The sequence below is a fragment of the Plecotus auritus genome, assembly GCF_963455305.1.
Source record: "Plecotus auritus genome assembly, chromosome: 12".
Lineage (NCBI taxonomy): Eukaryota > Metazoa > Chordata > Mammalia > Chiroptera > Vespertilionidae > Plecotus > Plecotus auritus.
The window spans coordinates 27,160,351-27,185,792 of record NC_137778.1 but is presented as its reverse complement, the minus strand read 5'-3'; the positions used below and the strand labels follow the sequence as shown (position 1 = coordinate 27,185,792).

At 40.4% G+C, this 25,442-nt stretch overlaps 1 protein-coding gene and 1 pseudogene across 2 annotated transcripts in view; both read left to right on the top strand.

Moving 5' to 3' along the window:
* The window catches only part of MROH9 (maestro heat like repeat family member 9), a gene marked incomplete at both ends in the record, with an annotated part of 43,317 nt that extends 18,197 nt beyond the window's left edge, over positions 1–25,120 (top strand). The window contains 11 exons of the mRNA XM_080647815.1: positions 470–635; positions 1,725–1,867; positions 2,847–2,984; positions 4,492–4,612; positions 7,102–7,239; positions 9,328–9,504; positions 17,595–17,747; positions 17,831–17,944; positions 18,541–18,643; positions 22,918–22,980; positions 24,885–25,120. Coding sequence (XP_080503941.1) covers positions 470–635; positions 1,725–1,867; positions 2,847–2,984; positions 4,492–4,612; positions 7,102–7,239; positions 9,328–9,504; positions 17,595–17,747; positions 17,831–17,944; positions 18,541–18,643; positions 22,918–22,980; positions 24,885–25,120 — 1,552 coding nt within the window. The remainder of the gene's footprint in view (positions 1–469; positions 636–1,724; positions 1,868–2,846; positions 2,985–4,491; positions 4,613–7,101; positions 7,240–9,327; positions 9,505–17,594; positions 17,748–17,830; positions 17,945–18,540; positions 18,644–22,917; positions 22,981–24,884) is intronic.
* LOC308237750 (OTU domain-containing protein 3-like) lies at positions 11,494–12,878 on the top strand (annotated as a pseudogene). Its single transcript has 2 exons — positions 11,494–12,378; positions 12,608–12,878. The product of its transcript is annotated as an OTU domain-containing protein 3-like (transcript).
* Positions 25,121–25,442: the final 322 nt, after the last annotated feature.

Sequence of the window (25,442 nt, the reverse complement as noted above, 5' to 3'; positions counted from 1 at the left end):
GTTTTTTATTTAGTTTTTACCTAGTTTGTTTTTGCAATTGGTGTATTTATTTATATATTAATTTGTATTTCCATCCCAGTTTTTAAATATTCTGTTATCTCTGGACAAACTAGGTCACAAGGTGGGAGGAACAGTATTGGGGGCAAAAAGCTGATCAGTGCTTCACATTGAACTAAACAGATATTTAAACAGGAAATGAACTTGCAGGTTTTGCATACTGTATTTTATTTATTTCATGTCAACAGTATTTTTATTACTGAAATTCTTCCTCTGTTTCCAAAGACAAGTGACTCCAGAGGATCGTTTGAAAATGGGAATATTAGCTTGTTTTGGATTGGTCTACAGTGTCTTTTTTGCTAAAAAAAAAAACAAAAAAAAAAACCAAGACCATTCTCCTAATTCATGTCCCAGCATTAAGTAGGAAATGAACCACTTGTGATTCTCATTATACAATGGATTGTGTTGGCAGCACTTTGATACTGATGTGGCATGCAGCCGGGAACGAGTCCAGCGTGGCCCCCTACGTGCTGAAGACAATCTTGTTGATACTGAAAGGAAAGCCTGGGGAAATGCAGGACACCATCTTGGAAAGAAGACGTTCCTCTCTGGATGCTACCAATATGATGCCCGTTGCGGTAAATAGACGGGTGTTTCTTTTTCCTGGTGAAAATTCCCATCTACCCTCAGGTTCAGTCATACTTCCTTTCACAGTCCTGCTCTCATTCATTCATTCATCCAACACATATTTACTGAGTGCCTACTATGTGCTACTCTCTGTTCATGAAGCTTTATGTTCAGGTGAGATACACAAATGATGAAACAAAAAATGTGTCATGTGTCAGATGATAGGAATCTTAGAAGAGATACAAAGTGCTGTGGTGAAAAGAGAGGGACAGGGAAGGTTTAGGTAAGTTGTCCAGGGCGGGCTTCTCTGCTGAGGTGACATCTGAATGAGGTGAGGGAGTGATCTTTGCGGTATGTGGGCAACAGAGATGTAGACAGAGAAAAGGGGGAAAGTTTTATAGTGATGGGAACTCACTGGTATATCACTGAAGGCAAGAAGGACAAACAGTCGGGACAGAATTGAGCAAGGGTGACAGTGTGGAAGATGGATTCAGAGAGGTAGCCACCAGCTGATCATACACACATCTAAAGTATCTTAAAGAAGACCTAATCTCATTTATGTCCATCATTATACATCTCCCAAGGACCAAAACCATCATTCCTGGGAATAAATTCGAATCTTACAGAGATATAGAGAATAATGGAGAGTGCTTCACTAACGTGAGGTTGTGAGATGTGTTTTTCTGATGTGGTTGGTCAGTGGACCGAACAATTTGTTAGTGTCCTGGCCCACCTCTCTTACTATCTCATTAACCTGGATTGTTTAAGCACAGGGAGGACAAGGTTATTGGTAGGACTAGTCTTCATGGCCACAGAGGAAGGGGCCCTTGGGATGTATGCCTTCCTTGGGGATCGGCTTGCTTCCTGATCTGGTGGCAGGGCGGGGATTGCCCATAGTGCTTTGGAAGCTCACTGCCATGGAATGGTTGGCACAAAATGGATTTAGCAGCTGCTATTGGATGAAGGAACACATGCATGCTTCAGGCTTCCCTCAAGGAGGTGGGGATGGGGTTTGCCAAGTCCCTTCCCCTGTCCTCACTAGGCTGACTAGGTTCAGAGGGAGATGGTGACATCCTTGGCACTGTCTCCTTCCCTTGCAGGCGTCCCAGGCCCTGTGCACATTGTTGCCCGTTGGCTCTTACAAGAAAGCAGTGGCCCAGTTCTTTCCTCAGCTCTTGATGGCCCTCATGTTTCAACTCTGCTATAGCAGCAACATGCAACTGGATTCGGAGGACAATTTATTGTGAGCTAGCAGTGGTTACTTCAGATTGAATGAGAGCTTGCTTCCATGAGAGCTTGAATGAGAGTTACCCCCTCAGGTTCAAGTGGAGTCTTCATAATCCTGTGGGCAGTGCATTCATTTATTATGTTTTCCCTCCTCTAAAGGGTAAAATGCCTTCAGCAAAGCAACTCCCGAGTACCTAGAAGTTAGCCAGAACCTTTGCTGAGCGTGAGTGCAGTGTATAAAGAACCACTTCCACAGAACTTGGCTTATTCCTGTCACGATGGGAGGCCACCACGCAGAGAGAGCACAGGGAGCAGCCTGTTCCCACTCCGCCCTGTACTCTCTGATAGGGCGCTCTCAGGGTTGTCATACATGTTAGATAATGTGCACAAGTGTTCTCTGTGGTGTGTGAGCTTGTGATAGCAGCCACGCATGTTCATGTTGGGTGATGTTCAGCTCTTCCCTTTTACCCAAGAGAGTACAGTTAGCTCTGCTACTCTCTGGGAAAATCTGGATGGACCCAACTGTCTGCTATTTGCCCTTATCTGGTATGGACTGTAGGGCAGGCGGAACTCTAATATCATGGTCTGTCAAGCCCATTCAGATATTTAATTTACTCTTTCAAGCATACATATCAGGTACATGAGAATAGGTCTACTTATGTAAAGCATCCAAGGAAGAAAATCAACAGACACCTGGAGCAAGGTATCATATCATTTAACATCTTCTGCTAATAAGCTGTTCAAAAGTGAATAAACAAATAAGCTGCTCCAGGGTCAATCCTAGGTTGTACATGCTACAACTTCAGCAGAAACCCACACCCCATGTACAGTTAATCAGGAGAGAGAAATAGCATTCAGCAGTCTCCTTCCTTTCAAATAACCCCTTTCCCCAAACCAGGATCCTGCCCAAGATGCAATGAAAGGGCAGGTCCCATGTACTTGGTTATGTGAAGGCCACAGTCAGGTGATGACTTTACTCTCTTCCTGGGCCCTAGCTATGCCCGGGACGCCCTGAGAGTGCTACTGAATTGCTCCGGACTGCAGCAGGTGGATCTTTCTCTGAAGAGAAAGAATTTCTGGAAACAGGTCTCCCAGGTTCTGTTTCACCTCCATGGGATCTACCTCGTTGCCAAGTAAGAACGGGCTCTGTTTGTACAGGGCTCTGGGTCTCTGTCCCACCTTCTCCGTCTTTCTTCAGTGAAGCCACCTGGGAACATAATCAATACCCACTCTAACTTCCAAATCTCTCATGATGATCTGAATTGCCCTGTGATTCCTACTTCTTCACTTATTTGGAGGGGCTTATACTTTGGAATAGTTTTCCCTTTCCTGCCCTTGTACCTGGTGATGTAGATTCCTAACTTCCCTCTCTCCACAGGACAGGTTTCTCCTTCTGATATGGACAACTAGAGCTGAATCTGATTTTTCTTTCCTTGATTGTTCGCTGTTTCCTGCTCTGTAGGCATCAGTCAGTAATTGCTGTGCTCCCTCTTGAAAGGGGTTTGATCAAAACCATGCTCAATGAGACAAATAAATTTGGGAAAGTATAATGAAAGAGGACTTTTGTTTTTCTTGTCCTAGAAAGATTCCTTTTTTTTTTTTCCTAAGTAGCCTGTTAGTAAATAGCAAGATTCTGGTTATAGGGGTCAGATTTGCTGATCAAGATTATGCTGATACATAATCTTGACAACATAACAGACCATGTAAAGTTGTGACTGGCCCAGAAAGTACGTTCCAAATGGTCTCTGGGCTCCTGATGCTCTTATTTGCACATGGGTTTCAGGAACGCATCTAGTTTTGTAAAAGTGTAGTTCATCTACACCCTGCAAATGGCCCCCAGTTAATAGTCACTCTGTCCTTAGTAATTTGGGATCTTCGTACTCAAAGTGTGGTCCACAGACCAGCAGCCACAGCAACACCTGTGACTTACAAATACAGACTCCCACGGCAGATCTACTGAATCAGAATCTGCATTTTAGCAAGATTCCCCGGATGATCTGTGTGCACATTAATGTCCAGAAGCACTGGATTAGAGCTCCCACCTGGAGTCTTCAAATGGAATCTGTGCCACCTCATCCTTCCTAATCCTGCCATGACCTATCTGATCCCCACCAGGATGTCAGGGCAGCTGTGAGCCTAGCCAGTGCCCAAGTGTGTCATGGAGAATGGCTTAGTGAGTTAGGGCTCACCACCTTTGCTTCAGAGTAACCCAGGATAGCACCAACTCTCTCCTTTCTTACATCATTTAAAGGAAGGACTTGGTCTATAACCAAAAGGCGACCTGCATGGCCATTTGAAATTTCCATGGTATTTATTTTCTCTCCCTTTGGTCTGGCACTGATGGGAGGTTGCCATAATATAGGGCATTCTGTTCTGTGGCACAGGATGAGAGACGGGAAACTGCAGTGATGTTAAGAGATGTTGTCAGTGACCCAGGTATATATCCTTCCCCCTGGTCTGTGCAGAATTCATACTGGGGCTGCTGTTTACCATGGATTAGGGAGTATCAGAGAATATCTTTCTTGTTATCTGGGTGGTACAAAATATAAAGATACTAATTCTCTCTTTACCACCATTATCATTTACTGATGCAGAAGGTATTCTTATCTTCTTTGCTAATTCAGTGCCTCCTCTTTACAGAACTCTCGCTGAACATAACTTTCCGCAATTTCCAGAGACCCTACATTATCTCTACAAGCTCTCAGTGGAAGGTCCTAGAAGAACAGAGGAGGGTGTGATCACAGTAATTTTCCTTACTGAAGTGAGTTGTACTAGGAGACTGTGAACAACTGAGTTCTTACTCTCTTTTCTTACCCAAACTTACCCAACACGCCGACCTTTTATCTCCCTCTCTGAATATTTATTTTACCACAAGTTAAGACAATGACAGATGTCTGAGGTTGAGGGGGTAAGGTGGAGACAGATCTGGAAAGAGTTGAACCCTCAACCTGCTCCAGGAGTTAGCTTTTGTCATTTCCTGGAGATTTGCACAAACACTAATTATTTTTGAAATACCATTCATATATCTTTGCATGCCTGTTGAAGTATATGGAGGGATAATTTAGTTTACTAAAGTTAGTAGGTAACATCTGGGATCTAAATAATACTTTAGGCTTTCTAGGGCAGGGTTGAGAATGGGCCAAACAACTGGGTGAAATGAAGATGTAGAACTCTATTACTTTGTATATGAATATTACACCATAAATTGTAATGCCATACTAGAGTCAAACAAATTGAGGAAATCCTTTTGGATCTAACTTTAGTTTTCCTAGATAATTAACTATCTAACCAAGCATTATTTAATTAATATGCATTAATTTCACTACTCACTAGTGATACTACCTTCATTAACTTTATTATTTCATATACATACACACATATACGCAAGCACACATTCTAGGGTCTGTCTCAAATGACTCTCCTGGGTTCCATTTATTTTCATTCTTGTGGAAGCATCACACTGTTGAATTATGGCCATTTGCATAAATGTTAATATCTAGCAAACCATATTCTCCTCAACTCTTCAAAACTCCTTCTGTCCTTCCTATATATTTGTTCTTCTAGTTAAACTTTAAAATAACTTTGCTAGGTTTGAAGAAAAATAAACTTTTGCTGAAAATACTGTAATTACATTAATGCTATGAGCTTTTTAGGAAAAGTTGATATTTTTATAATAATTTCTTTTTTCTTTAATATTTTGTCATTTTCATATAAATTTTACACATTAATTTTGGAATTAAGTTAGCTTATATTATTTTAAATTGTTAGTGTGAATGTGGCTTTTTAATTTAGATTCTCAAGCTCATTGTTGCTGAATGTTCAGGACAATTAAACTATTTTCTTGAATTCAGCTACTTTCCTGTGCTCTTACAGTAATTCTAATAATATTTTAGTTGATTTACATGATCCTAATGCATGAAAAATGAGGATAATATTATTACCTCTGTTTAAAGCATTACTTTTTTTTTTCTTGAATCATGTGTTTTCACCTTGGTTTTTAAAGTTCCATTTTGTGAATAATCTAATTTCTTCTTTGTCTACTTACCTATTATGACCTTAGTATTTTCTCAATGAACTGTATGATTTTCTCTCCCTCTCTCTCTCTCTCTCTCTCTCTCCCTCTCACACACAAATTTGTGAAGGATATCAAGTAACTTTAGAACATAGTGCTTTGACTATACATCCTTACTGAGATATATTTTAAGGACAAAAATATTTTTTAAAATACTCACTTTTACTCAGGAGGTAAATTAATATTGTATGTTGATATCATAATTTTAAAGCTATGGTATGCATTATAAAGTAAAAAGAAAAATGAGTACACATATTAGTATTATTATGCACCAAGGTTTTCCAGGTAAGAGAAAGATGAGGCAAACATAAAAACATAAAAAGTTAACATAAACTGTGTTATATTTTAATTTAATATATCAGCACTGTCAAAATGAACTTACAAGTAAAAGAAAAAATGTATTTCCTAGTTTAAGTAAAGAAAGACCCAGAAGACATAATATACCAGTAACAATTAGTGCACTCTAGTACCCACTTCTAATGGTGTCTCAATACCATTACTCACTGCAAAGAACCCTGTCTCCTTAAAGAAATGGATAATTTCAGGGGGCAAGGAAAATATAAGATGAACCTGGGACATCTCATTTTTCCACAAGCAAAGAAGTGCTCAAAGGGAGATGGATTGTGTCAAAAGAACATAAGAGTCAATGTGTAGGGGTCCTACTGTCCAAATTTAAGTAAAAAAGAAATATTAACTGCAAATAACTGTAATACATTGAAAACATTTTAATGCACACGTCCTTGGTAATACTCAAAACTGGAAAGCTGGGCTGCGGGGTGGTGGGGGGCGGGGGAGAGACCAATAAATGTAGAAAAATGCTAAACATAAAAAACATCACTATTTGCAAGTCTCAATGTAATAAATGAACGAGTGAAGAAAAAAATCATTAATAATTTTAAAACCATTAAGTGAAAAGTTACTGGAGAACACAGTATTCACATGATACCAAATTATCACTCCACCGATGAGTTACTGATTATAAAAGGGAAGTATGCCTTTTCCAGTTGCTGTGGGGTGATGTCACCACAGGAATATATGTGGGAATACGTATAAGTATTTGGAGTTTGAGTGTGACTTGTGTTCCAGTGTTACTGAAAATGTCTTGATTTTTATGCCTGAAACAGAAATTGCGCGTTGGCCTTTACTATTCTTAGGAACATATAGCTGTTTTCTTTCAGCTTCTGAACAAATTCTTCAGGGACCCATTCCCAGAAGAATTTCTGGTTCTCTTCAGGAACTGGGTCAATGACTCCAATCCTGCAGTTAGCAAACTGAGCCTGCAGAAAATCGCCTCCATGGCGCCAGTGATCAACCAGGTATGTGTGTGTGTGATTTGTGTCTCCCAGCACCATCCAGGTCACAGTCTGAGACTTGATATTGCTCAATATCCTTACTGATGTTTTATCACTAACGGATCTGGGTTGACTGGAAGGAATGTGTTAAGTCAATTTAGTGGTTTTATCACCTAATTCATATTTTTCCCAGAAAATCATTCATAGCACTCAGAATCAACATCACTCTACATGTCTAAATTAAACCACACACGTTAATTTCCCTTCCAACATATATATGTGCATGCATGTTAATCACCATCTCCCAGCACTCCCTCAAGCTTTTCCTTCCAATGATAATAACACTTTCCTCCGTCACTTATACATAGTCACATTTTTCTTTTCAATGGTCAGTTCTACTCAAATTCCACTGACTGTTCTGATCTTTAGCAGCCTCATCTCTCTCAGAGCCACACCAGCTATGTGCACTTGCTTATACAATATTTTATATATGTGTGCTTCTCCACATATAATTCTGAACCAGCAGCATCAGCATGTCCTAGAAACTTAAAAGAAATGCAATGTGGGGGGTTGGAGTGGTCAGGAAGGAGTTGATGGAGGAAAACGGAGACATATGTAATATTTTAAATAATAATTTTTAAAAAAAGAAATGCAACGTGTCAGGCTCTGGGTCAGGCCTATGGAGTCAGAAATACTGGGGTTGGGCCCACCCATCTGTGTTTTCAAAAGTCCTCCAGGTGATTCTGACACTGCCCTATATTAGTCCTGCTGAGTCATATCACTATATCTTACCTTCCAGGAAGTTTGAACCTAAGTGTACCCCTATGTTTTGTAATTCCCTTGTACATTTCAGTGTACTTTGCGCAGTGCTGAGAGCATAGCTGTTCTATAAATCACTGTTGGTTTAATAATATATTTAATAACAAATCCTTGTTTGTCTATTAAACATAATTTCTGAAAACTTAAGCCAGTCAGAGGGCAACCATTTTGCATTTAAAGTGAAATGAGCCAAGGTCTATTTGCTTTAAATAAATCATACAAGTCGATGTACATTCTTTTAATGAACAGAAAGTTAGTTATTGCCTTGTCTAGCACTCTTCCCAGTGTTATGAACACCTGAGGGGAAATTCGGTGTCAAGGTTATTTAGGAGAGTGAAAGTACTGGATTGAGGTTTCATACACTATCTATTGGTAAAGACTCAACTTTCCTGCCATACACAGCGGCCTTTGGCTATTATTTTGGCAGATAGTATTTATTTCTTTTACTTTTCTTTCCAGCCTTTCTTTTTCTCCTTTGGTGTCTCCTGTTCAAGTTTTACCTTGCCTGAAATTCTGATTGTCTCTGATCTTCAACTGACTCCCATGACCTGGCACAGGACCTCAGTGGCTCTCGTGTGTCCAAACAGGTCACCATCACCTAGTTTAGAGGGCATGCTGCCAGTAGCATGTTGGTAAATGTTTAACAATCAGCTCAATGGAAATAAGACCAATTTTCCTGGTTTAAATACTCCCACCTTGACTGACTTCAAGCTATCAAAGGGACATTATTAAACACAGAGTTGGGAAGAGGTTCACCATAGCACATCATACAGATATAATACATGTAAATAACCTCAAGGGCATATAGGAGTAAAATATAGTAAAATAAATAGTAAGTGATGTTTTGAGTATTTATTGTCATCGGTTTTGTTTCTAAATTTATGACATTTATTTTTTTTAATATATTTTATTGATTTTTTACAGAGAAGAAGGAAGAGGGATAGAGAGTTAGAAACATCGATGAGAGAGAAACATCAATCAGCTGCCTCCTGCACACCTCCTACTGGGGATGTGCCCGCAACCAAGTTACGTGCCCTTGACCGGAATCGAACCTGGGACCTTTCAGTCCGCAGGCTGACGCTCTATCCACTGAGCCAAACCGGTTTTTGCGACATTTAATTTTTAGTAGTGATTTCTAATGATTAGCTCACAAAATTTTTGACCACTGACTCTTGTGAGCCAGCTCCAGCACACCTCTGCATGCTGCCCAAATGCAGGCGTGTACATACCAAATGCTAGCTCAAGTCTCCTCCTGCTTCCCAAATCCCACCATTTTCCTCCTTTCATATGTAGATAGAAAGTGTCTGCAGCTTAGTGTTATCCATCCTGGATGCCTTCTTTTCCAAAGACAAGACTGTTGTAATTCGGGCCTTGTTTACCCTTCGAAGACTTTTAAACAAACTGGACAAGGTGACCTACTCGTCTTTGTGTACCAGAATTGCTACCAGCTACTGCCCTCTGATGGATCATGTGAGTTACACAGTTAGATGTGTGAGATCATTACATTTTATAGTTCAGCTGAAGTACCAGCTGAGGCAATGATGTTATATCCCAGAAAAAGTCAACAGAAGACAGTCATTTTGTGCAGAGCCACCATTTCTTTTTGAGAAAACAATATTAGTCAGGTAAGTACTATCTTTTTTTTTTTGGTAATTATACTATGAAAACCTGGAAAAGTCTACCCATAAGAAAGGAGAATTAAAGAATAGCCTTTGTCCTTGGATGAAAAAGAAATTGTAGCTAAGTGGTTATATATTGGTTAATCCTGGATCTGAATTTCCTGGGTTCAAATCCAGCTCTGTCTCTTACTAGCTGTGAAATCTGGAGTGGGTGATTCAGTCTCTTAGTGTTTCAGTGCCCCAACTGTAAAAGAGAGAGTGTAGCAGGTGTCTTATGGGAATTAGAAATTATGTGTAATGCCCCAAATGGGTTTCTTATCATCATATAAAACTTTTAGTTAAAAAGTACCTCATCAAAAAGTTGTATATTTTGAAAATCCTCATTTTGTATGTTAATGTGTTCCAGACAAGTTGGATGACAGTAATTTATTTTAATAAGCAAGAACACTTTGGTATGCCATGAGGAAATCTATTTTTTAATTTATCTTTATTATTGAATGGAATCTATTTATTTTTAAAGGTCTTTAGAATGAGTTATTTGTGAACCAAAGAATTATTTCATAGTAAATTATCTTACCAAAATTTGTATTCTTAATTACTCAGATTTCACAGAAGAACACATATTAAACTATAGAAAGAATGAATTTAGTGGCAAAAATCCTATATAATAAAAGGCTAATATGCAAATCAACCGAACTGCGGAACGACCGGTCGCTATGACACGCACTGACCACCAGAGGGCAGACACTCAACACAGGAGCTGCCCCTGGTGGTCAGTGTGCTCCCACAGGGGAAGCACAGCTCAGCTAAAAGCCCTGAGCTGGGCTCATGGCTGGTGAGCGCAGCGGCGGTGGAGTGAGCCTCTCCCGCCTCTGCAGCAGTGCTAAGGACCCCTTGGGGGATGTCAGACTGATGCCGGGTGTCAGCGCAGATGCGGTGGCCGCGTCGTCAGACTGATGGCTTAGGGGAGCAGGCCTAAGCCATCAGTCGGACATCCCCCAAGGGCTCCCGGACTGTGAGAGGGCACAGGCTCCCACCCACCCCCACCTGAGTGCACAAATGTCGTGCACTGGGCCTCTAGTTAGTTTTATAAAGGACATAATGATAGAGGAAGGAAAACAAGATGGCGGCATAGGTAAACACCTGAACTGCTGCCTCGCACAATAATTTCAAAACTACAACTAAAAGACAAAATGAACATCATCCCAAACCACAGGAAGGCTGGCTGAGTGGAAATTCTACAACTAGAAGGAAAGAGAAAAGCACACTGAGACTCACAGGAGCTGCAGAAGGCAGAGGTATGGAGGTGCAGGCGCGTGGAGAGGGCTGGCAACTGAGTAGCGGCTGGCTTTCTCAATCAGGAGGGAGACAAAAGCTCCCGACAGCTCTGAACTCCAGTTCTGGTTGAGACTCTAGGGACCCAGACTCATACGGGGAGAAACTGGACTGTCTGGCAGCGGGCGAAACACGAGGGCGGCTTTCTCTCAGAGGTGCTTGCAGTGATTACCGCAGGACACTGAGACCCGGGGGGCCTCTTAGGGCAGGGCTGATGGGAAGCCATTGCTGATTGCTCCACCCTGAGACTACGCCCCATCCAAGCTGCGCACAGAGGCTTTTACATATGAATGGCCTTGTTCTTTTGAATTCTTAACTTACCTAACTAACTGCAGCTGAGTCAGTGAGACCCAGAACATCCAAAAGAAGGCCCAAGGACGTGACCTGGATGCCGGGTGTCGGCGCAGATGCGGTGGCCGCGTGGTCCACTCCACTCCCCTTTCTGTGCACCTGAGCTGCCCTCTCCCGCCCCGTCCTGCGGCTTTTCCTCCTGCTGCTGCGGGGCCCGGGGGCTGAGGCCATGTCCCGAAAGCAGGCGGCCAAGAGCTAGCCCGGCAGCGGCAGCCGGAAAGCCGAGGCCAAGCGCAAGCGGGACGAGCCGGTGGCGCGCGGGGCCCTGGCCAAGGAGCGGCAGAACCGGCCGGAGTCCGGCGGCGGCGAGGAGGAGTTCGTGAGCTTCACCAACCAGCTGCAGGCCCTGGGGCTGAAGCTGCGGGAGGTGCCGGGGGACAGTAATTGCCTGTTGAGAGCTCTTGGTGATCAGTTGGAGGGACACTCACAAAATCATCTCCAGCACCGACAAGAGACGGTAGACTACGTGATCAAGCAGCGGGAAGATTTTGAACCCTTTGTAGAAGATGACATTCCCTTTGAGAAACATGTGGCCAGTTTGGCAAAGCCTGGTACATTTGCTGGCAATGATGCAATTGTAGCCTTTGCAAGAAATCATCAATTGAATGTGGTGATTCATCAACTTAATGCCCCTTTGTGGCAGATTTGAGGTACAGATAAAAGCAGCATGCGGGAGTTACACATCGCATATCGATACAGTGAGCACTATGACAGTATTAGGAGGATCAATGACAACTCGGAAGCTCCTGCTCATCTCCAGACTGATTTGATAGTCCAGAACCTGGAAGCTGAAAATTATAATATTGAATCTGCAATAATTGCCATGCTTCAGATGAACCAGGGGAAAAGAAATAATGCAGAGGAGAACCTCGAGTCCAGTGGCCGAGTGCTGAAGAAGAGTGGTCCTTTATGGGAGGAGGGTGGCAGTGGCTCCAGAATCTTTGGAAATCAGGGCTTAAATGAAGGCAGGACTGAAAATACTAAGGCGCAGGCCAGCCCTAGTGAAGAAAACAAAGCAAATAAAAACAACCTCCCGCCGAAACTGGTTTGGCTCAGTGGATAGAGCGTCAGCCTGTGGACTGAAGGGTCCCAGGTTCGATTCCAGTCAAGGGCATGTACCTTGGTTGCGGGCACATCCCCAGTGGGAGGTGTGCAGGAGGCAGCTGATCGATGTTTCTCTCTCATCGATGTTTCTAACTCTCTATACCTCTCCCTTCCTCTCTGTAAAAAAATCAATAAAATATATTTAAAAAAACAACCTCCCAAAGGTCACAAACAGGCAGCGCCGAGAGCAGCAGCGCTTAGAGAAGCAGCAGCAGCAGGAGGAATGGCACCGTCTCAAAGCCCTAGAGAGCAGGAGCAGCCACAGGGACAACAGGAGCGAAGCGGAGGCCAGCGAGCAGGTCACCTTGGTGAAGACCTTTGCTGCTCTCAACATCTGACGCCACCGCCTGCCGGGAGTCGTAAGAAGCGAGTGGAAGTGGGGTGCTGTGCCCCGGCTTCCCGGCAGACAGGCCTTAGGACTGCCCACAGAACCCACCCGGGAGCACAACCTCGGAGCTAGTGTCCTCAGGCCGCCTCTTTTTCTGTCAGCCTTTTGTTAGTGATGTGTTTTATTTTATGGAAGTTCAGTGAAGCCACTCATTTTCTGTGATAAAAAGGCTGAGTTTTAGGGTGGAGAGTAGATCAGGGAAAACCTTTTAGGTATGGTTTGATTTGTACTGAAATCAAGAGTTCTGTGACCCTAGGATCTTTCCTTAACCTTTGGGGTGAGTTTTACGGAAATTGTTCATGAAGTGGTTTAGATTAATTGTTAGAAACGCAGAATGACAAGTTTCCTTTGATTTCTCTTTCATTTTCAAACAGATATGTTAATATACAGGATAGTTTGTAAATGATCTGCAACTCAGGAACACGTTTAGGTTTATTTTTCTTTTAATCCAAGTTAATCAGAAAATACTTCAGGAAGTGTTCTCCCAAAGTAATGTGAGGGAGGGTGTGGCCTGCAGTCAGCGGGGAGTAAACTGCATCTCTCCTTCCGGATCTGATGTCATTTCAGACGGGATGCAGGTGCTGCTAGTTTGTTTACACTCGAGGCATACGATACATGCGCCTGACTGTTAATTAAGCCTGGGCTTTGCTTAATTAAATCGATAGTGTTCTTGAGTTTTTGGTACTTGTTTTTGGAAGATGGGAAGATAATACAGTTCTGGGATTCTGACAGTATGGAGAGTTGTAAAGGCAGAAATCAAGGGGTCCTTGAGTGTTTGCCTGGGAAGAGTCTAAAGAGTTATTTGACTTTGTAGGAGAGAATGTCTGGAAAAAATAAGGTTTTTTGCCTTCACATTGTAAATAACTGTTTCCTTCCCCACTTTTCTAGACTTAGCTGCCTTCAGAAAAATAAAAGGTAACTTGGCTTGTTAAAAAAAAAAAAAAAAAAAAAAAAAAAGAAGGCCCAAGGCCCTGCAGCAGCTTGCACTGCTTCACAGCTGGGCCTCATCTGGGCACCTCCAAAACCCAAACAAAGAAGAGAAATCTGCAGATCTCTCTGTAGCCCCTGCTGGGTGGCCTCAGGCAGAGGCTAAATTAGCACCTCCTTGGAGATCCAAGAGCCAGTGTACCCAAGGGTCAGAGTGGGACCATCCAGATTACAACTCCTCAGATCCATAAGGGACACACTCAGGGGGCAGACTCAGTGAGCACCAAAGCCCCACTGAAGCAAGTCTTTCCCCATAAGGGTGTCTCTAGCACAGAAGTTCTCCCATTGTAGACACAGCTGATTCTCACAGCCAATTGGCCTGGAGGTCAATTCCTCCCAGTGATACCAACAACAATCAAGGCTTAACTACAACAAGACCGTGCACACAGCCCACAAAGGGTGTCCACCTCAGGTAACTGGAGAGGCTGAGCCACTGGGCCCTATAGGACACCTAGCACACAAAGCCACTCTATCAACACAGGGAAGCAGCCAAAATGCAGAGACAAAGAAACAGGTCACAAATGACAGAAATGGAGGAAAGTAAACTACTGGATATAGAGTTCAAAACCATGGTTATAAGGTTTTTCAAGAATTTTCTAGAAAAGGCCAATAAATTTAGCGAGACCCTCGAGGATATGAAAAAGGACCAACTAGAAATTAAGCATACACTGACTGAAATAAAAAATAATATACAGAGATCCAACAGCAGACTAGAGGATCACAAGAATCAAGTCAAAGATTTGAAATACAAAGAAGCAAAAAACACCCAACCAGAAAAGCAAAAAGAAAAAAGAATCCCAAAATATGAAGATAGTGTAAGGAGCCTCTGGGACAACTTCAAGCATACCAACATCAGAATTATGGGGGTGCCAGAAGAAGAGAGAGAGCAAGATACTGAAAACCTATTGGAAGAAATAATGACCAAAATCTTCCCCCACCTGGTGAAAGAAATAGACTTACAAATCCAGGAAGCGCACAGAACCCCAAACAAAAGGAATCCAAAGAGGACCACACCAAGACACAGCATAATTAAAATACCAAGAGCAAAAAACAAAGAGAGAATATTAAAAGCAGCAAGAGAAAAACAGTTAATTACCTACAAGGGAGCACTCATACGATTGTCAGCTGATTTCTCAACAGAAACTATGCAGGCCAGAAGGGAGTGGCAAGAAATATTCAAAGTGATGAATAGCAATAACCTACAACCAAGATTACTCTACCCAGCAAAGCTATCATTCAGAATTGAAGGTCAGATAAAGAGCTTCACAGATAAGAAAAAGCTAAAGGAGTTCATCACCACCAAACCAGTATTATATGAAATGCTGAAAGGTATTCTTTAAGAAGAGGAAGAAGAAGAAAAAGGTGAAGATAAAAATTATGAACAACAAATACATATCTATCAAGTAAATCTAAAAGTCAAGTGAATAAAAAATCTGATGAACAGAATAAACTGGTGAATATAATAGAATCAGGGCCATAGAAAGGGAGTGGACTGACAATTCTTGGGGGGAAAGGGGTGTGGGGGTGCGGGAAGAGACTGGACAAAAATCATACACCTATGGATGAGGACAGTGGGGGGAGGGCGGTAAGGACAGAGGGTGGGGTGGGAACTGGGTGGAGGAGAGCTATGGGGGAAAAAAGAGGAACAATTGTAATAATCTGAACAATAAAGATTTATTTTTTTAAAAAGGACATAATGATAATAATAGTAATAATAATAGTGGCTAAAATTTATTGAGCATTTACTATGGACCAGGTATTATTATGAGGAATTTACATCCATTATCTCATATAATTCTCTAAACAACTCTATTACTAATATCTAGGTTACATATAAGGAAACTGAGGCAAAGAAAAGTGAATAAGTAGAATATCCATGTAAAATTTTTTTTTTTAATGAAATCATGCCCAGCCAGTGTTGTTCAGTGGTTGAACGTTGACCTATGAACCAAGAGGTCACAGTTCAATTCCCGGTCAGGGCACATGCCCAGGTTCCAGGCTCAATCCCCAGTACAGGGAGTCCAAGAGGCAGCTGATTAATGATTTTCTCTCATTGTTGATGTTTCTATCTCTCTCTCCCTTTCTATCAAGTATCAATTTACCCTGTCATTCCTTGAAGTTAGAATACTGGAAAAGTATTAGGATATTAATGAGCCTATGTTACCATGTTTCTCCATATTAAAAGTAAAAAAAAAAATGATTACACTCATTCAACCTATGGGGGACAAAACTGGGATTTCAACAGGTACCAGGGCATGTCAAAGCTCTATCTACCTGCCTATATATTCAGGGTGTCTCCCAAAAAAGTAAACACATACTTTGAATAATTATAAAGACAATGTTTATTAAAATACATTTCATTTTCATAATTGAGCTTTATCAGATGTTAAAGTGTATATACATCTTGGGGGGGACACACTGAATAGCCTTTCCATGGTTAGCATGTCTTCCTGTAGTCCAAGGAGTCAAACAGGTAGCCCATAGGTGATTGCAACTTGCAGGTATGTGTTAAGTTTAACCCTCAAACAGAATAAGTTTGATTTTTTAAAATATATTTTTATTGATTTCAGAGAGGGAGAGAGAGATAGAAACATCAATGATGAGAATCATCTATCGGCTGCCTCCTGCACACCCCCGACTGGGGATCAAGCCCACAACCCAGGCATGTGCCCTGACCAGGAATTGAACCATGACCTCCTGGTTCATAGGTTGATGTTCAACCACTGAGCCATGCCAGCCAGGCATAAGTTTGATATTTTTAAACTGGGAGATTGCTCATAAAAATCTGAATTGTGAATGAAATGTCCGAAGATCTTGGAATACTGGACCCCACAAACCCACTTGGCCACAGTCCACGGGAGTGGGGTGAATTTGAGAGAGAGGCCAGAGCTCTCTTCTGTCCCCCATTCCATCATCTCCCTGCTTTCCTTAAATGCCTCCCACTTGGTTCATTTACATCACTGTCCAGGCCCTGTGTCATGATTTAATTGCCACTGCTTTAGGTTTAGACTTTGAAACCCATTAATGTAAACCCCTGGGAAGGAACATATTAGCCACTCGTTCTTTTGTTGGGAATATTTCTGATATATTCCTGAGGACAGAAAGGAATAGATTTTTTTTAAATATATTAAATCATAAACTTTTCTGAAAAACTGGGAGGTAATATTATATTTTCAAAATTTGACCTCTTCTCACTTGCAATTTTTCTCTTCTAGAACCTTTATAATCCAATCCACCTTCCCATTTGGCATAAGCAAGCCCTGGGAAACCTGGTTCTGTCAGTATGCCAAGCGCTCCCATTAGTATTCACTGGCCACTCTGCAAAAGCCTCTGGCATTTGAATGCAGTATAGTTACTCTACGTATCTTTAGGGAAATTATCTCTAAGTTCAACAGATTATTGAAATTTCTATGTTTAAGATATTATGCAATACTGTCTAAATTTAAGAAACCTACTGTTCACATTTGAAAGGCATCTGAACTCTGATAAGTAAATATTATTTAAAATCAAACCAAGAGCTGACTATACAAACCCAAAGTTCAACCTATGAGGGACAAAACTGGGATTTCAACAGGTACCAGGGCATTTCAAACCTCTTTCCTACTTATAATGATTTCAGATATGTGTACGTATGTATATATATATGTAAAGTACATACTTATGTAGTATATATACATATACATGTATAAATAGATATAAATGTATATGTCACACTGTTTAAAGAAAGAAGCCCTAGAAATATTCTCAAATGCGTCTTTTCTGTGCACAAATCACAGAGTGACGCAGGCATTCGGAGCATGGCCATCCGGCACTTTGGTGAACTGCTCAGAGACATGAGCCAATACACATGGATGTTGAATGCCGTGGTTCTTGAATCCCTGGTGCCTCTGATCTTGTTTCTGGAGGATACAGAGACAAGAGTCGTGATGGTAAGTCCTGCCACCTTGTCCTTAGTTCTGCAGAGACGGGCCTTGAACAAAGAGATGCTCATCGACCACTTTCTGCTTCGCAGGCATGTAGACATACACTGACAATCTGCGCCTTGGAATTAAAATGGTCAGCATTTCAACCGTCCATTGAGCATTACAGTTTTGAGCTGGTGGTGCTCAACATCTGCAACCATATTGTAAGTGGCCCTTTGGTGTTTCCTACCACACATTATAGAAAGAACATGAAAGGATCTTCAAAATGATGGAAAGGTGTTAGGGACAAGGGTGAATCTTGGAGAAGGAAGGCGAAGAAAATGGGTGATAACAGCTAGGGCTTATGGCCAGAGAAAATTAACATTTTCCCCTTCCTCTTCCTCAACACTGATCCTCTCTAGCCCTTGTTCTTCCAACCCAGCTACATGGATCTTTGGGTGGGTATAAAGGTAGGAACATCTTTTCAGATCACCAAAAGAAAAAGTAGAAATATCTGGTCACTGCCTAATGAGCTGGTTCTCTGACACCAGCATGAACTGCAGTGACAGATGGAAGCATGCTAACCAAAGGCTGGAAACCCGGGGATTGAAGGAGGGGCGGGGGGCGTTGAGAATCATATAATTAACTGAATAATATCTGCAAACAGAAAGGTTCATACATAGAAATCTCAAGTTTTAAACTGGACCTTATTTGATATAAGCAGTTAGGTTCTTTTCTCTGGAAGCCTCTCTGAAAGGGAACAAATGTACTTTTTCAACAACTAAGAGTGTTTCCCCCCCCCCTTTTTTTTTATTCTCAGTTTATTTCTCATGGGAGCTACATTACAGATTTGCTATCTGATAGCTTAGGGTTCCTGAGGAGCTCCCGAATATACCTGAGGAGAGCAGCCCTTATTTTAATAGGTAAATAAAATTCAATTCTCATTTCCTCATTTGTCTTAAAAGGTATAGCTAGAAGTCTTCCTTGAAAAAAATTATAAATTTTTTTGCTCATGATGGACAGGACCCATCATGGTGGTGTCTATGGTGAATAGAGGTCAATATGTATGAATAGCATAAAGTTATATTTTGTACTAGACAGTGAGTATAGCTGTGTAATTAAATTACTATACAAAGTGTATTCAAGAAGGATGATTTCAAAATTTAACAGATGGCATGCCACTGCTCATTAATCCCCTTCATTGCTTAAAAATCACTACCCAAGGAATAAGATTAATATCTAAAAACACAAGCACCATCTTTAAGAAAACTTGGGCATCAATAACCATAACTCTAACAGAAGAGGAAGAGCTATTAAAGGGAAAAAAAAAAAAAAAAGAGGTGGGGTTGGGGGCAGTACAGGAAGATTCTAAGAGAAGATAACGAAAGTTTTCAATCTTGGACAAACCTGACCAAAGAGGTTTTTTCCCACTCGATTCTCACCATGAAGATCCAAATTGACAATGCTCTATTTGGAATGACACGAAGTGAGTTCCTAACTTGGTAATGGGATTTTCACTTAACCCTACTTGGCACCAAGGAGTAGCAGGACAATGAGGAATCAGAAAATGCACAGTCACATTGTTGTTGTAGAGAGGAGACTGACAGTTACAGTAGAAGACAAACTGAATAATTATGGCCAGCACTAGAGCTCATGATCTGTGCTAGTGAGAGAGGAGGAAAGGAACACACACACACACACATACACACACACACACACACACACACACACACACACACCACACAACCTGGTGTCACAAGAACTTAATTTCAAACCATTGCAAGATAAAAAAAATAAGTAATTTTTTAAAAAAGAAATGGCATTATTTTTCTACAGAGGTATTTCCAGGTAGGAAGGAGAGGGAAGGAGAGGAAAGAAAGATAAGAAACAAATTTTATAAAACGTTTCTACAGAGCAGATGAAAATCATGATAAAAATCTACATGCCCGGCTGGTGTGGCTCAGTGGTTGAGCATCAACCTATGAACCAGGAGGTCACGGTTCGATTCTGGGGCATGGCACATGCCCGGGTTGTGGGCTCAATCCCCAGTAGGGAGCATTCAGGAGGCAGCTGATCAATGATTCTGTCTCATCACTGATGTTTTTTTCTCTCTCTCTCCATCTCCCTTCCTCTCTGAAATCAATAAAAATACGCATTTTTTAAATCTCCAAGAATCTTTAAAACTTTTTGAAATAAAGATCTAAAGTATAGATACAAGCACACAGTCAATATATGATGGGGTAGTGGGAGCACATCAAAAACACGCTTCCAAAGCATAGGAGGCACGTGTAAGAAAAAAATATATAACCATCACAAAAGAAACTGCATTGCAACCAGCGTAAGAGAAAATACATATTGTTGAAAACCCAGTAAGGGATAAGGAATACAGGGTTGAGAAACACTGGAAAATGAAATGAAAACCAGCAAGAAACAGTTTGAAAAATTAAGGAGCAATGATTACATATGGAAGATTCATAAAAGAGATGTAAAAAGGCATAAATAAATAAATTAATTAAATAAACAATGAGAACAGAAAAAAGTAATCAAAGATATAATTTAAGGAATAAAATAGACTTGATTAAATATACTGAGATGGTAAATAATTTTTTGATAAATATTTTATACAGAATGCAACATTAAGACATTTCCTGATAAAGTTATGGAACTTCAGATTTAAAGAATTCTTCGAGAATTTAAGCAATAAAAAGTCACTGTAAGTTAAAAAAAAATCTGGTATCTGATTTCTCTATTTCAGTTTTAACCTCTAAAATACAGTAGAGTATGCCTACAAAATCCTAAGTGGAAAAAAACTGTGACTGAAAAATTATACCCAACTCTGAAGATAACAGGAAAACATTTTCAAAAAAACACAAGAACTCAGGATAAAGCATTGCCATGAATCCTTCTTGAGAAATAATTAAAGGATGGAATTCAGTCAACTCAAGAATGAATGGCTGGCAAAAAGACTTGCAGTATTTACTTAATTCTTGCTTTTCTCTGGGCCTCTGCAGGCTAACCTCTATGGTCTAAACCCCCCAGCTCCCTTGCCAGTTTGCTTCCAGGTTGGTACAGCATTTAATGCCCATGAATGCATTTAAAGGGCAAGGATATGCTTAATAGTCAGTAATAATTGTGACAATGTTACTCACAAATTGTCCCATCAAGAATCCCCACTGCACACCTGTTGAGAAATACCAACCAACAAGTTCTATATAACTGAAAATAAAAATGCCAACCGATAATTTCATAGATCTTGACAAGTCTATTCTAAAAGTATGCAGAAAAGTGAAAGGTCAAGATACTCTTGAAGAAAAAATGTGGGCTACTAGTCCCACCAGATATAAAGATTTATTATAAAGTTACAGAATTGTAGACAATTTGTTACTCATGCAAAGATGGACAGAACAGTGAAACAGAATGGAAAGCCTAGAAATAGACCCACACTTATACAGTGACCTTGCAAAGTAGTAGGAAAAGGATAGTTTCTTCTCATAATTGTGCTGGATCTATTGCACAGGTACATAAAAAAATCTTGGCTTGTACTGTATGATATATAATTCCAGTTGGATTTACAATCCAAAAGTGTGAAAGGTAAAACCATAAAGCTTCTAGAATTAAATACAGGAGAATATCATTATAATATTCCTGAGGCAGGCCAAAATTTCCTATCAGACCCAAAAAATTCACTAACCATAAATAGAAAAGATAATAAATTGGACTATGTAAAAACAAAAGATGCATGTTCATTAAAAAAACACACAATATAAATGTGAAAGTTTAGTGACAGGGTAAGAGAAGACACTAGTATTTCTAAGGTGTGTAACAATGAAAAAAATTAGTATCCAGAATTTTTTTTAAATGCCTACAAGTAAGAACAATATAGGCAACTATATATAAAACCAGGAAAGAGGCTTACTTGAATGGGCATGTCACAAAAGAATATCCAAATTACCAATAAATATACAAAACTCTTATGAATTGTCACAAAAAAAGTGAATTAAAATCACAATGTGATACTACCACCAAACCCATTAGAATAACTAAAAGGGAAAAAAAATTAACAAATGATAACAAATGTTAGAGTGTGGAGCAATGGAAATGTTCATACACCGATTTGGGGAGTAAAAATTATTAGTACAACTGCTTTGCACTGTTTGGCAGTAACTATTGAAGGTGAACATAGCATATCCATCGGTCAGTAAATCCACTCCCAGCTGGATACCAAACATCAATGCATACAAATGTGTATCAAAATCCATATACAAGAATTCCCATAATAATAACATTATTTATAGTAGACCAAAATTGGAAACACACATTGACCATCAGCAGCAGAATGGATTAAAAATGCTGAGTTCATAAGGATGCAATATCACTAGTACATATTTCAGGCTTGGAGTACCATATGATCTATGTCAGTGATTTTCAACCACTGTGCGGTGGGAATTTTTAAAACATGCAATACCTGACTATTTAATAGAGGGCACTAACCTCTTTTCCCTTAGATTGTCAAAATAAATGACAACAGCCAACACAACAATAGCCATCTGGTGTGAATGAATCAAAATTATTTTTTTATCAGATCGACAAAAAATATATATTTTGGTATGCTGTAGAATTTCAGTAATTAGTTTATGTGTGCTATGAGATGAAAAGGTTGAAAATGGCTGGTCTATGTCACAAGTCTACTGGTGTGGGTGAAAGCAGCCAGAGATGATATGTACACATAGGAACACATGAGCATGGCTCTCTTTCAAGAAAACTTCAATGGCCAACCTTTGCCATTAGCAATGAAAATAAATGAACTATTGCCCCATTAGAGAACATGGATGAATCCTAGATAATGTTGAGCAAGAGAAGGCAGATCCAAAAGAATGTATTCTGAGGGATAGAGGAGCAGATTGGGAAAGAGCATAAGGAAGGCTTCTGGGATGCTAGGCATGTTCCATTTAGGTGGTAGCTAGAAGTCTTCACTTTGTGGTCATTCACTGACCTGTGCAATTAGTTTGTGTGCATGTTTACAAACATACATATTTTTCAATAGAGTTTTATTAAATTAATAAGTATGTAAGAGCACTAAAAGAGGACCCAAGGATAATCTAGAGATGCTTTGCTTTGAAGAAGGCAATGATAATAGCTAGATAACATCGGAGAATGTATTTTCATAATGTGTTTTGGGGTTTTATTTTGTGTATAGGGTACTTGGCAATACTGGGTAGACATTTACTGCTCAGAGATGATATTGAAGTCATTATGGAGGGTAAGTGTTGAAGGTATAATGAAATCTTCATGCACAGGTCTAAATAAATTCACTATTTGTGATTCTAGTCACATGAGTTCTTTAAAGATGCCGGGGATGGGAGGAGGGTGGTGGTAAGGGGGGAATCAAAGGAAGAACTGGGTTAAGGGGCTCCCTTTTCCCATTCTCCTTCCCCTTCCCCTTCCCCTTCTCTCTCTCTCTCTCTCTCTCTCTCTCTCTCTCTCTCTCTCTCTCTCTCTCTCTCTCATCACCCTAGAGCTCTTAGGAACAACAGAGAGTTGAGAACTGATTCACTCATTCATCCAACAGATATTTTCCCAGCTCTATTTTGGAGATACAACAGCAAACAAAACCAAGTCCCTACCCTCAGAGGATTCAGTTTTAGGAGATAGTAATATACACTTGCACCTTTAAGAGAAACTTAAAGAAGGGTATTATTTATTCTATCAAAATGTTGGGATCTTTGGCATCTCTCTCTCTCAGCCTCTATTTCCCAAACCGAGATCAGAATTACAAACAAGGTAGAACAGTTTCAAATTTACAGCAAAATTGAGTGAAACATATAGAATTTTCCCATATATCTCCTGCACCCACACATGTGCAGCCACCCCATTATCAGCATCCTCCACCACATGGTATATTTGTTATAACTGATGAACCTACATTGACACATCATTATCTTCCTTCCTTTTTCATTCATTCATGTATTCACTCATTTATTCACTACATATTTCTTGACTGCCTGGTAAATTCTCTATGTCTCTCCAAACCTTTTTCTTCTTTCTCTCCTTCTCCTATTCCTTTTCCTCTCTCTCTCTTTTTTCCTAAATCTGTACTTTCCCCCTGCCCCCATTTCTTTTTTAAATAATTTAAAATATATTTTTATTGATTTCAGAGAGGAAGGGAGGAGAGAGATATAGAAACATCAATGATGAGAGAGAATCATTAATCAGCTGCCTCCTACACACCCCCTACTGGAGATCAAACCTGCAACCTGGGCATATGCTCTGACCAGGAAGCGAACCATGACCTCCTGGTTCATAGGTTGATGTTCAACCACTGAGCCACACAGGCTGGGCTCCCCTATTTCTTTTTAAGAAAGAAAGAAAGAACTTTCCACAAACCTGGGACCTGGAAATAATGATATTAGCCTATCATCTATAATAATAAAAGTATAAAAGTATATAATATAAGTAGACCAGACATCCTTCCAGATATCCTTCTGGATGACCTTCCAGACGAAGCTGGGGCTGCGAGGGAAGCCAGGGTCCTGGGTGCCTGCTGGTGGTCGGAGGGAAGCCCAGGTCCGACTGCCAGAGGGAAGCCGGTGCCGGCAGCTGGGGGAAGGAAGGCCTACTCTTGCAAGAATTTCGTGCATCAGGCCTCTAGTTATATATATAATCCCAGACATTTTTAAAGAATGTAAGTTATTACATGGTTATTTTCAAAACAACCCTAACTGTTTTATAACTTTTTTTTACTTATTCATACATAACAGTGCCAAGGATGGCAGGAGGTTGGTGGTTAGGAGAGGAATCAAAGGAAGAACTGGGCTCATGATATTCCAATTTTAAAGTAGTTCCCTATTGAAGAACATTTAGACTGAGTCCAACTTTTTTCATTATTATGAGCTATATTGAACCTCTTTGTGAATATATGTTTATGCTGTCTAGAAAAATGCTCAGCACATAATAGACACTCCATAAATGTTTAGTGAATATTTCCATTTTTCTTTTAATGATGTCTGGATAAAACTTCCTGGATGCTATCAGTCAAATTAATAAAAATTGGGGGTGGGGGAGGAGAAGATAGAGGAGGACTCTGAAAGGTGGGGCTGTTCAGAGTTAGAGCTTCTCAGACTCTGAGACAGATGCCTTGAACTAAGGGCCCTTCTGCCATTACAGCTGTCGAACGAGTGCTTCTGGATGAAGACCCACTGGTCAGGGAGCTGGCAAAAACAACCTACGAACTTTTTAAGAAAGTAGCCCGTAAAATGACCTCCTCCGTTATTAAACAGAGCTTCCGAAGATGGTTTAACTTCATCTACATCAAAAAAGTGAAGATTCTTTATAATTATAACTCACCTGGAAGTCTCAAGATTAAAGAAACCGATAATTATGAAGACAATGTGGAAGAATGAGACATTTGCCAGTGCCTTGGAGCACAACTCACAAAAGGAGTGGTTTTCCCTTTCCCTCTTGATAACCTGAGTCTATTTGTAGATGCTTTTCTGAAGGAAAAAGTATCTAGGAGCCATTTTACTGTTTCTTTTTAATTGTCTTCAAATATAGAAATATGTTGCCTCTCTAGGTCTGACAGTGATCAGAAGCCTTAATTCATCAAACTCAATAATAAAATTGAAAAATCATACAAGCAAAATGTTTGATGAGAAGCTCTTGGAACTTAATTCAACCAATAAGCATCTATGGAAAACCTTTTAAGGGCCAGACACTGTGCTAGGC